The sequence below is a fragment of the Cibotium barometz genome, chromosome 27 (genome assembly GCF_041138505.1).
Source record: "Cibotium barometz isolate CiBa-2024 chromosome 27, ASM4113850v1, whole genome shotgun sequence".
Classification (NCBI taxonomy): Eukaryota; Viridiplantae; Streptophyta; class Polypodiopsida; order Cyatheales; family Cibotiaceae; genus Cibotium; species Cibotium barometz.
Genome location: NC_141072.1, coordinates 7,528,029 through 7,540,074, shown reverse-complemented (window position 1 = coordinate 7,540,074; position 12,046 = coordinate 7,528,029). Strand labels below are relative to the sequence as shown.

The following is a 12,046-nucleotide window of genomic DNA, read 5'->3' as shown; positions in this document are numbered from 1 at the left end:
GAAAGATAAAGATTAGTCGATATCTCCGCTACTGACAAGGCATTAACCTCAGGAATCTGACTAAGTGCATCTGCAACTCGGTTGCTAGATCCCTTATGATATCATATCTCAAGATCGCACTCTTGCATGAGTTCCACCTACCTGGCTTTGCGACCACTCAAATCTCCTTGATCACAAATGTACTTCAAGGAATGATAATCAGTCCATGCACAAAACTTGGAACCGTAGAGATAGTGTATCCACTTCTTCAAGGCACGAATAGTCCTGCAAGCAACTCTTCCTGATGTGTTGTGTACTGCATCTCTACCTCAATGAGCTTCTTGCTCTCACAAACACTATTAAGCCCTTTCTAATCCACAAAGAAGGACATCATGCCGTCTTTTTTCCTAGATAAAAGCACCAATGCCCTCCATAGAGACCTTGGCCGCACAAACCCCCTGCTTGAGATAATCATGTAGTTGCCTTTAAATCTCATCCTCCTCCATTTGACTAAACCGATAAGGTTGTTTCGTATAAGGCCGACTATGGTAATACCGCAATAGCATGATCATGGTCACCCCACGAACCACGTTTTGTTGTTGTTGAAGCGTGAAACGCATTTCACTATTGAAACGTTTCAACCATGGACATTTCATAGTGTTTTAGGGTAGCTGAAAAGTTGAGAAGGAAGAAATAAAAACGTTCAATATTGAACATTATTGCAATTCGTGCTTGCGGCTCCACCAATTACGAGGCATGTTATTTTTTGTTTATGTAACATGTATACAATATGACTCAGAATGAGGAAGTCACTTAGAATTGTCCATGGATGCAATCCACAATGCATCGTAACTTTAAACTTTGTTTGGTTATTTACTATTGGATTTTGGTACTTTCGTTTTCTTAATTGTAAGTATTAAAGTAAATCTCTAAATAACTTTGAAGGCCCAAATTTGAAATTTCAGATTTGGGCCCCCAAATTGGAGGGGGAATTGCTCTTTCACTCTCCAATTGAAGGCCCAAATCTGAAATTTCACATTTTGGTTGGCCCAAATTTGAAACTTCATATTTGGGAACCCAAATTGGAGGGAAAATTTGCACTTTCCCTCTCCAATTGAAGGCCCAAATCTGAAATTTTACATTTAGGAGCGAAAAATTGCACTTTTCCTCTCTAATTGAAGGCCCAAATGTGAAAATTCAAATTTGGGGCCCCAACCTTCAGATTTTATGTATATAATCGTTTCGGTCTATCATTTCACTGTCCACTTGCCAACGTCGAAACATTTCATTCCAAAATAAATCATTTCGGCAACATTTCGTTTCAGCAATGAAACGTTTCACAGTGACCTTGAGCATGATCCACATTTCTATAAGGTGGTCAACCATCAGGCCAATCAGCATGTCTACAGATTCACGTTTAATATCCCTAATGCACGAGATTCATCTGATTCGATGATAATATCATCGATGAATCGAGAATCTTGTAGTAGTTTTGGGCAAATTTAATAGGATCCTCCAAAGTCTTGGCTCCATTCTTGGAGAGCTCCAACTTGTAATTTCGATCTAACCCATGCGTAAACATCGCCATGGCGTGGAAATGTCACTTTACACTACGCCAGATAAGTACAAAAGTCGTTCAGGTATCGCTCGAATGTTTTGCCCAACATGCTCAAATCTTGCAATTCTTGCCTATTGTCAAAAATGACTTGTGTAGGTCAGGCAAATGAAACCATGTTGACCACGTGTATATATATATATATATGTGTGTGTGTGTGTGTGTGTGTGTACATACATACATACATATATATGCATATATTTACATACATACGTACATATCTATGTATGTATATATGTACACACACACACACACACAAATAGATATATGTATATGTATATATACACATACATATGTATACATATATATGTATATGTATATATACATATACATATATGTGTGTATACATACATATATATATATGTGTGTGTGTGTGTGTGTGTGTGTGTGTGTGTGTGTACACACACACACACACACACACACACACACACACACACATATATATATATATATATATACACATCCGACAATGAGAACATCACGCGTGCATATATATGTATGTATATAAATACACATACATATATATACATATATATGTATGTGTATACATATATATATATATGTATATGTGCGCGCGCGCATTGATATATATATATATATATATATATATATATATATATATATATATATACCGACGGAAACGGTCCCACGACACCTTTGCTGCACGCGGCCTTCCACGATCCATGCTTCATGAAACGGCTCCATCGGCCCGTCGAGCACGTCTCGCGCGTTTTCCTTGCGGGTCTCACCGATCACTTGCGTTCGTGCCCGGCTCGGCTCCCTCGGCCTCGTCTCGGGTCTTGCCTTCCATCCATGATCCGCCGGCCCGGCCGCGTCTCGGCCCATCGGCACGGCACAGTCCGCCGGTCGGCCGTTTTTCCACCATTTTTGGTCCCGACTCCACCTTCGGCCCGATCACCATCAAGGCGGGGAGGGCAACCCCCGGGGCACTCGGCACCCACGGAACCTCACCCGCACCCCGGAAGGCCTAACATGCCTACCCGGTGCATGAGTGCGTTCCTAAGGTGCCTACCATACATACATACATACACACACACACACACACACACACACACACACACACATATATATATATATATACTTTTATATATATTATATATATGTATGTATGTATACACACACACACACACACACACACACACACATAGATATATATGTATGTATACATTGACATATATATATGAGAGAGAGATATACATACATACATACATAGTATATATATATATATATCCACCAGCACTGAGCGTGTTCTTTCAGAAAGAAATCATATAAGTTGGAATAACAAGATCAGTAACTCCAATTAGTACATACCCTGGGCATTTGATTAAGTATATGTAAAAGTATACATACATACATATATATATATATATATATATATATATATATATATATATATATATATATATATATATATCCGGCAATGAGAACATGACACGTGTTCTTTCAAAAAGAAAACATATAAGCTAGAATAACAAGATCAATAATTCCAATTAGTACATACCATTGGCATTTGATTCGTCTTGGATAGAATCACTTCTGAAATGCTTCACAGGCCACCAGCGTTCGCGGATTTTCCATGCTTCTTGTACACTCTCTTGTTGAAAAAACTCTCGTTCAAGGTCGCCTTGTGCAGTTTGTTCTTGAGGCCCTTCACTTACACCATCTATTTCCTTGACATGTTCGTCTTCAGCTTCCTTAAGTTTCTGGAAACAAAAAGCCAGCTTCCTCCAAACCAACAGGGATCCGGGGCATCCATCCAAGTGAAGTGCTAAGTGCTGAAATAAAGTTTCTGTTCTATAATCACCTGTCATAATCGAGGGACAAACACATGTTAGGAATTAAATGCTCATATGTGTCAGCTTCTCATATATTTAACCTCCAATAAAGGTGCAAAATGATCATCTTAAGAGAATGTGTTATCTTCTGATAAATTTAATTTCGAATAAAGGTGTAATATGATTATCTTAAGAGTATGTATACTTGCATGAGAATTATAAATTCACAAAAACATGTAAATTAAAACCGTGTATACTAATATGAGATTATGTATATATTCACAAAAACATGTAAATTATAGCACTGTTTTATTTTCCTACGCACATAGTAAAGTGGAGATTTTCTTAGAGCTGAGACACCCAGGGGAATATACTTGACATCCAGCATACATACATCCATTAAGCCAAGTCCATAGATAAAGGCAACATCATAAAACCTTGAGAGAATCATGAAGATTTTGGGCCAGATTTACAAAGATTAGAACTTAATTCAAGAAAATGTGTTCATACCCCTTCGAAAGAAAGACACAAATGGGAAATGTTTAACAGATTTGTTAAGACTTTGATGTGTCTAATTAAGGAAATCCTTGCCCAAAGGAAGAAGGCACATATCTCACCAATTTTATGCATGTCGATCAGCCTTTCTATTGAGTGCACTGATGAAGGGTCTATCTCTAGAACATCTTCATAGACGCGAGCAAGCATATCTTTGTTCTTTGGAGTCAATGACTCCAAAAGCATGCACTTTATTCTACAAAAAAGATGCAGAATAAGTAGGAGCTCAAGTAAGGATCTTCACGAAAACAAATAGAATCAGCAAATCAACACACAAATCATACAAAGAGTACAATATATTTTGGGCATAAATACACGAAAAGAGCACATCAAGCTACATATTGAGCACAAAAGATTCGAAATTAATATTTTCAGTTATGTAAAGAATAAGGAAGCTGTCAAGTGCTTCTCATGCATCCAACTGAATGTCGCCTGAACCATGGGTAAACAGAATCTAGTGCTCCGAACAAAACACAATAGCATTGTATTCATGGTATTTCTCAGGTTTCAGTTTGCCCATTAGTCTAGGATTGGAAAATGGTGTTGAAGCTCCCCAAACCATACAAAAAATTTAACAATGTGCTCAACCTTTGAAGTTTAATGCCAACTAAGACAGAACTATAACATGATCTTCTAAGGCAGCCAACTAAGACAGAACTATCACCATATGGTCAACTTCAGAAGGGTCAGCCCCTGATCACCATCTACATGATCTTCTAAGGCAGCCAACTAAGACAGAACTATCACCATATGGTCAACTTCAGAAGGGTCAGCCCCTGATCACCATCTACATGTAGCTCCCATCCTACTAAAAGTTGAGACTCTAACATGATCTTCTAAGGCAGCCAACTAAGACAGAACTATCACCATATGGTCAACTTCAGAAGGGTCAGCCCCTGATCACCATCTACATGTAGCTCCCATCCTACTAAAAGTTTGCAAGCCACTTTTTGCAGGTGTTGAAGAAGCTGAACACTCAGGTGAATACCAATTTAGATGAAGAGGGTGAATCAGAGATTAGAGGACATCGTTGAGCTTATGTATCGTATGGACAGTCTGATTTTTGTACTCAAAATTTGCATATAACAATGCAAAGAATGCAGCCATAAAGCTTAGTTCATTTATGCTTGTGTGGATATTTGCAGGACTCTATCTTCCTACACTTTGTGAGAAAGATTCTTCACACAGCTCAGAATACCCACAAGTTTTATGCCAATCACAAACATTCACCTGAGGCAGTCACTATTTGAACAACATATTTACTTCAAATCCCTCGGCATAGAGTTTATAAGCTTTCTCCCAGGTTTGGCAGCCTTGAATATAGTTACACAAGTTAATACTCAAGTTGTAACATGCAGCAGAATTATGCGTAGATGAAAGGATCCTGTCACACAAAGTCTCACACCGCCATTTGTATCCTGAATTTCATGAGTCTTTATCACTTCAAACTTTAAGAGATGGAGAGAGAAAGAGAGATTTGTACACACTATTGGGTCATTGAAGGGCCCTCTCCTATTGCTAAGAGTATTTGCTTTATTTCTTTGAAGAGAATGACTGCAAGACTGACTTTGAGACTGTAGATGAGCCAAACGCAAGACCTTCAAAAGACCAAGAGTAGGGTTGACTGCACGCTGTTGTAGAAGCACCAATGATGACCAATCTTGATGCCAATGCACCCTTCCAAAGGGTTGTAGGAAGGCTACAAGTTGAGGCTGAGAGAAAGGACTGAATTGGAGGACTATAACCCGTTCTAAGGCTGTGAAGGGCTATATATGCATGTGTTTTCCTTCACTCAGGAGGATGGAGGAGACAACGATGAGATGCTGATTATGCAGGCTGAGATGTGCTGCATGGCAAAAGAAGGCTCAAGTGGAGGGCCACACAATAGCTGAAGTGACAAGTGTGAGGCCACTTGTCTCCTTTTGATCCACTTTCTAACAAGTGTCAAGCCACTTGTCTCACTTTGGTACACACATGTCCCAATCTAAGAGATGGGTCCTTCCATAAACTTTATCTCTAAAAATATCCCAACTGGTAGACATTCTATCATAGGCACTTTGCCAACTCTTGGTATCTGCTCAATTCCAGATGTAATGACACGAACAGAATTTCCATCGGAGTCAGGCCAAAAATAGCAACTCTCCTAAATTTTAGGAGTGTGGTCCTTTGTATTCTAGGATAATCCCCCATTCCCAAAGCTTGTACTTTTCAAATATTTAGACATCCTGGAGTCCACCAGACTCCTTTCATACTGGGAAATGTCCAGGCTGGTGACATCCTCCCCAACTTCTTAAAAGTTGTCCACAACTTTAAGCTTCAAGCCATATATTCAAGATATAATCATGTCCCATCAAGTGGGCGAGACGAGACAGTCTCAAAAATCCAATATAGCCACCAACTCACACTACCCTCTCAAGTGCCCGTGTTCCCTTCCATCTGCTCTCTATTGTTCCGCCCACACATGGTAGAAACAATCTTCAAGAGAGCACGTAGGGCTCGACACTACCCTCTGAAGTGCCCATGTTCCCTTCCATTTGCTCTCTATTGTTCCACCCACACATGGTAGAAACAATCTTCAAGAGAGCACGTAGGACAAGAGAACACTACATAGGGTATGTGAATCATGAGTTTCATAAGTCCAATGCATCCCAAATAAAGGGAGCTATAAAGAATAATCCATCCTTGGAGTAGAGGTGGACTTTTATCCATAAAAGCATTATATCCATGAGATATCCAAATATTTCTTCTCTATAAACTGAGACAGATTCGTCCATAGAAATTGCTTGTGAAGCCCAATATCTATACAAATCTCGTCCAAGAAAGAAATCTCCATAGATATAATCCATGCCAATAAAGGGAGCCATAAACAATGTTTCCCTGAAACCATGTCAAGGCAAACAACACCACCTTTCTCCTTGCATGGCTATACAAGGGTTAGTGAACATCAAAAACACTTCATAGTAAATAGCAAAAGCACTAACTTTGCAAACTCAAAGTATACTTAGCTTTTCTTTGCCAGGTTGATCATGAAGCCAAAAGAAATATCTCGTCACCATATCCTTAAGATATCCTATGATATATCTCCATATAGCTTGCCTGTAAGCTTGATAATATAATCCACAATATCCATATAGAAAGAGTGCTAAACGTGTGCACATAAAGCCAACTCCATACTTCCAAGATAAATTTTGTGAAGCAGCTGATGAGTATGTGCGTGACTTGGATGTAGCCTTTGCTCAGGTGCGGACAGCCATTGCAAGGTCACAAGATAAGCATAAAAGGGCTAGTGACAAGCATAGAAGAGACATGCAAGTCAAGGAAGGTGATTGGGTATTGCTGAAATTTGAGAAAGCTAGGCTTCGAAAGAGGTCAGGACGAGAGGGATCATATTCAAAGCTTTCTACTTAATATTATGGACCCTTCCAAGTAATTGACAAGATCAATGAAGTGTCCTTCAGGCTTGCTTTACCCAGCCATTGGAAGATTCACAATGCTTTTCATGTGAGTCTTTTGCGGAAGTATGTGGGGCCAGATCCACAGAAGCCTGTCACAGAAGATCCACCAAAAGTTGATGCGCTTGAGGAGATCCTTCAGCCAGAGCAGATTGTATTTCACAAGGAGAGAAAATTACCACATGGGAAGCTTTCCAGGAGATACCTTGTGAAATTTAAAAATTATTTACCAATTGATGCAAAGTGGGTAGATGAGGATTATTTTGCTGATTACCCTCAGCTTCTACAGGCATATCTTGAGGCTTTTCAGTTGAGGTCAACTGTTTAGAAGCCCGGGGAGATGTCACCATTTGGTCCATCTCCATTTCTGGAGCCACTTCTATGGGATTGTCACTCCATAGAGCGGCCAGATTTGTGCCATGTTCACATGGGGCTAGGCCAGTGTCCCATGTGAAAGGGCCAGTTTTGTGGTGTCACATGGACGGGAGCCAGATTAATGCCACCCGTGTGCGACCAATGCTGCATCACATGGACGGGAACCAGTTTCGTGTCACCCGTGTGTGATTTGCTTCGTGTTGTATGGACGAGAGCTTGTTGGTGCCACCCGTGTATAGCCAGGATGGTGTCTTACCTATGGGACTGTCACTCCATAGGAAGACCAGGACATATTTATTTATATTTGTCGCGCCAGTTTTGTGCTCGACAGGAACCTCTTGTACAAGTTTCATGAAAGAGAGATTTCATCCACTATTTGTGCACTAGCATTTATGCCTACAATGCATAAATTTATTTTTGCATGACTTGTTTGCGTGTGTCTACCTGTTATGCCGTGCCAGTACACTGGACGGGGACGCCCCAGTGTACCGTGGAATGCTGTTTGCTGACTTGGTGGTGTGGCGTGTGAACAGGTCGTAAGTATATTCATCTTCCCCTTTTTAAAAGGTGAAATCCATAAACTAGAGTAAACCTTAATTTTTTATAAGCTAATGTCTTCACACACATTTAAAGTTGGGCTGGACATTTACTTCCTAGTGTGGGTGCCCATAAGTATAAATTATGTATTAAGGTATTATAACCTTTGATAAGCCTTTTTGCATGGAACATTGTTAAAAATTCCCCACGTGGTGGGTTGGTGGCTCTTTTTCTCCATCGCCTCCTCATGGCTGCCCACGCCTGAAGATTGCTGGCTGTACCCGCCTACTCTCCATCGCGTGCAGCCTACTCCATACCTGCTGTATACGCCTGTACCTGCTGTATACACGTGTACCTGTTGTGGTGTATGTGCTGTCCACGCCTGTACCTGCTGTCCACGGCTGTACCAATCCCTTGTGTACCTGCTGTCCACGGCTGTACCAGCCCCGGTGTACCTACAGTTTACGGCTATACCAACCCTTGTGTACTTGCTGTCCACGCCTGTTGGCTGCTGAACCTGCAGTACTTGCTGTCCACGCCTGTACCAACCCCTGGTGTATCTACTGTACCTGCTGGCTGTCCCTGGTGTACCTGCTGTACCTGCTAGCTGCCCTTGTGTACCTACTGTACCTGCTGCAAGTACAGGTACTTGCATAGTACCTAGTTGGTTGTACTTGCACACTTGTGAAGTACCTAAAGTGCTTGATTGTACCTGCTATAAATAGTACCGGTTGTATTCGGATTGTACTCACCGTACCAGGAGCATGGCATGTATATGTTGACCATGTTCAGGAAATTCTTCCTGGTGTGGTTAGTATATTTCCCTGTGTGGTGTTGTTAACCGCGCTCTCAGAGCTTCTGGGAGCCAGTGAAGGTTAGACTCACCAGGGAATTTGGGAGCAAAGCTCATTGGGGAGAACCGGGCCACGTTCCCTCCGCGGTGTACTCCTTGGCCTGCGTCAGTACGGGCGTGCCTGTTGGTGCACGGTCCCGGAAGACCAGTGAAAGGTAGGTGTCCACCCAGTGAAGGTGGTAATGAGCCTGTGATTTGGGGCTACTTTGCCCAACACCTCTTCATCGACTTGAACCCGTTCTTTTTGGTTGTTTTCACTCCCTTGTGGAGAAATCTGGCCTGTCAAGCCCGTGACACTTGTACAAATATAAATACTCCAAGAAATACAAAAAGTATTGAGGGGGGGACCGGCCCTTTCCGGCCCCAGTGCTAGTGTCATTTGTATTTTCAGTATTTCCAGTTTTGTGTTGCTGATGTTGTTTCCATTGATTAATAACAATTAAATTAAGTGTTCTAAATATGTGTATATTGTCTTCCGATCTGTAGGCCTCCTCTAGGGAGCGGTCACAGAAAGTATGTGTGTTTTTTTTTACAAAATATGTGTATATTGTCTTCCGATCCGTAGGCCTCCTGTAGGGAGCGGTCACAGAAAGTATGTGTGTTTTTTTTTACACTAGACAAAAAAGCACACATTAAAATTACTCTCTTGAGTTTTTGAACAAAGGAAAAGCAGGGGGTTTTGTTTTAAGCTATTTTCAGCTCCTCCCTTTTAAAAAAGCCCAATTCTCCCTCTTTTGTCTCTTAACGCTTGTGGAGAACGTGAAGAGGAAGCACACCCACCGCGAGTTTGGACCAACCTGTAACACTTTTGGTTTGCGACAGTCAACATTTATTTTCTTGTCTTCTATGCGGGAGCACCTATTCTATACACTTTCTTTCTCTATCTCCTCTCACCGTGGTGGATTTATAATTCGACGACAATGTCGACCATGTCGAAGACAACCCAGGTGACAATGTGGAAGTTCAAGAGCAGGAAGTGGAAATCGAGTCTGTGGAAAAAGCTGAATTCGATCGACTTAGGGGAGAATTGGGAGCTTGTGCGTGCACAACTTCCTATTAGATCATAGTACTTGCATTGATTTTGACTTTAGTGGGGAAATCTTGTGAGACCTCGTGAGGTGGGCCAACTGTTCATGCCATTATATATGATGAGCCCATGTGCAGCGCCCATCTCCAAGAAAGACCTACCATAGGAGGTCGTATTACCAGAGGCCTGTGATATCCTCTGAATGCCCATGCCCCCAGGATCCAAGTCACGCAAGATGATGGGATCCCTGTCACAGTCAAACAAGTTGACCTGATTGCTACCAATCTGCACACTGAAGTCCCCAAGGAGGAGGATGTCCCCCCACCTGGAAAACTCTTTAATATCAATATATAGTACCAAGTATGGTGACTGTCCATCCACTAGAAAGCTCTGAGCATAACTAGATGTATCCGGCTGAAAATAGCATATATGTGTGCCACCCGATCCCCTAGCCAGCATAGACGCATCCACATCTACAGGGCCTCCTCATCCTTCTGGACAACTGTAAGTATGGTGCGGAGATGGAATCTGAAGAGGGCTGCGACCCCCCTTGACCCTCGGACTCGTCCACATGTCCTGGACTACCCCCTTGTATGCTGACTCCCATACATACCCTGCAATATGTAGCAAGCCTCTCTCAGGGCTCTGATGTGTCTTTGTGTAGAAGATGATGTCCCACCCAGTAAAGGTCTCGGAAAATCCTCCTGGATCCTACCATAAGGTGCCATTACACTTCCAAGTGGCTATCTGAAGAGCTGAAATGGTCCCACTGACCCCATACCTGAAGAAATGATCTTGTACCCAGATCATTGATAGAGAAGGATGTCATCAAGCTTAAGTACTGAACCTACAAAGGATAACCTAGCAGACATCTTCACTCTCATGCATGACATCATGATGACCGGTCAAAGCCGGCCACCTCCACACGCTTAACCTCCCTACTTGATGTATAAAAAGACCTTGTGCCTTGCTTGTAAAATAAGTGAATGCAATTTTAGTGCTTTGAGAGATTCTTAGCTTTACAGTTCACCATTAGTGTTTTTCGGCCTCTTTATATACATTCAGCTCTGTGCTCTTTATTAAAAGAACTTGTTCATAGTATACTTGTGCTGAGAGACAAGGCCAGACCCGACATTGCCCAACCACAATCCAACACTGCTTTCTTCACAGAACGAGCATCCACATCAGCCACCCATGCCGACTGCCACATCGACATCATACCAGCCGTACACAGGGGCCACATTCAGGTCCCAACGGAGACCTAAAAGGGCAGGCCTACTCCATCCTACATGCCAAGCACCCCAAACCCAGAGCACCGAGGATCTCCACCACACATAGACAGATCCATGAGATTCTCCGACGACATCACATGCCCTCAGCATAGCCACATCTGCCATCAAGAGGCTTATAGAGTCATGTTTCACTTTTCAATTTTCGCGTGCTTTTTTTAGTTTTTCCATGGCGCAGTATACCCATGGTACCATTGTACTATCTATGGTCTCATAGGCCCGGGTCTTTTGTAGACGTTAATCTCTTTTGTGGAGGATAGGCTATGTCAACTTTGTCACACAGAGGCTGAGACAGAGGCCCACAATGTATGCAGATGCCCAATATACTATGAGATTACGGGGAGGTTCCACTGCCTCTTCCGAGATGGATTTGGACCACTTTCCAGGATCATGGATTTCCCAGACTAGAGATGCTTCGGACTTTTCCTTCTGGAGCTTCACAGACGCAGGGAGTCCCTTTTGCAGCCTATACCAACGGTACCCATCACAGGACCAATGCAGAGAGCTCTCACTAACTTCTTCCAGACTAGAGTGCCAAGGGCAAATTCACCCACTACACCGAACCTTC

At 42.2% G+C, this 12,046-nt stretch overlaps 1 protein-coding gene across 2 annotated transcripts in view; it reads right to left on the bottom strand.

Annotated features, from left to right (window-relative positions):
* Nucleotides 1-12,046, bottom strand: part of LOC147623029 (TAF RNA polymerase I subunit A) — a 71,971-nt gene that overhangs the window by 19,826 nt on the left and 40,099 nt on the right. For both annotated transcript variants that reach the window (XM_086821053.1, XM_086821052.1), the window contains exons 7-8: nucleotides 4,008-4,141; nucleotides 3,117-3,419 (exon numbers count right to left, since the gene is read on the bottom strand). In XM_086821053.1, coding sequence (XP_086677179.1) covers nucleotides 3,117-3,419; nucleotides 4,008-4,141 — 437 coding nt within the window. The remainder of the gene's footprint in view (nucleotides 1-3,116; nucleotides 3,420-4,007; nucleotides 4,142-12,046) is intronic.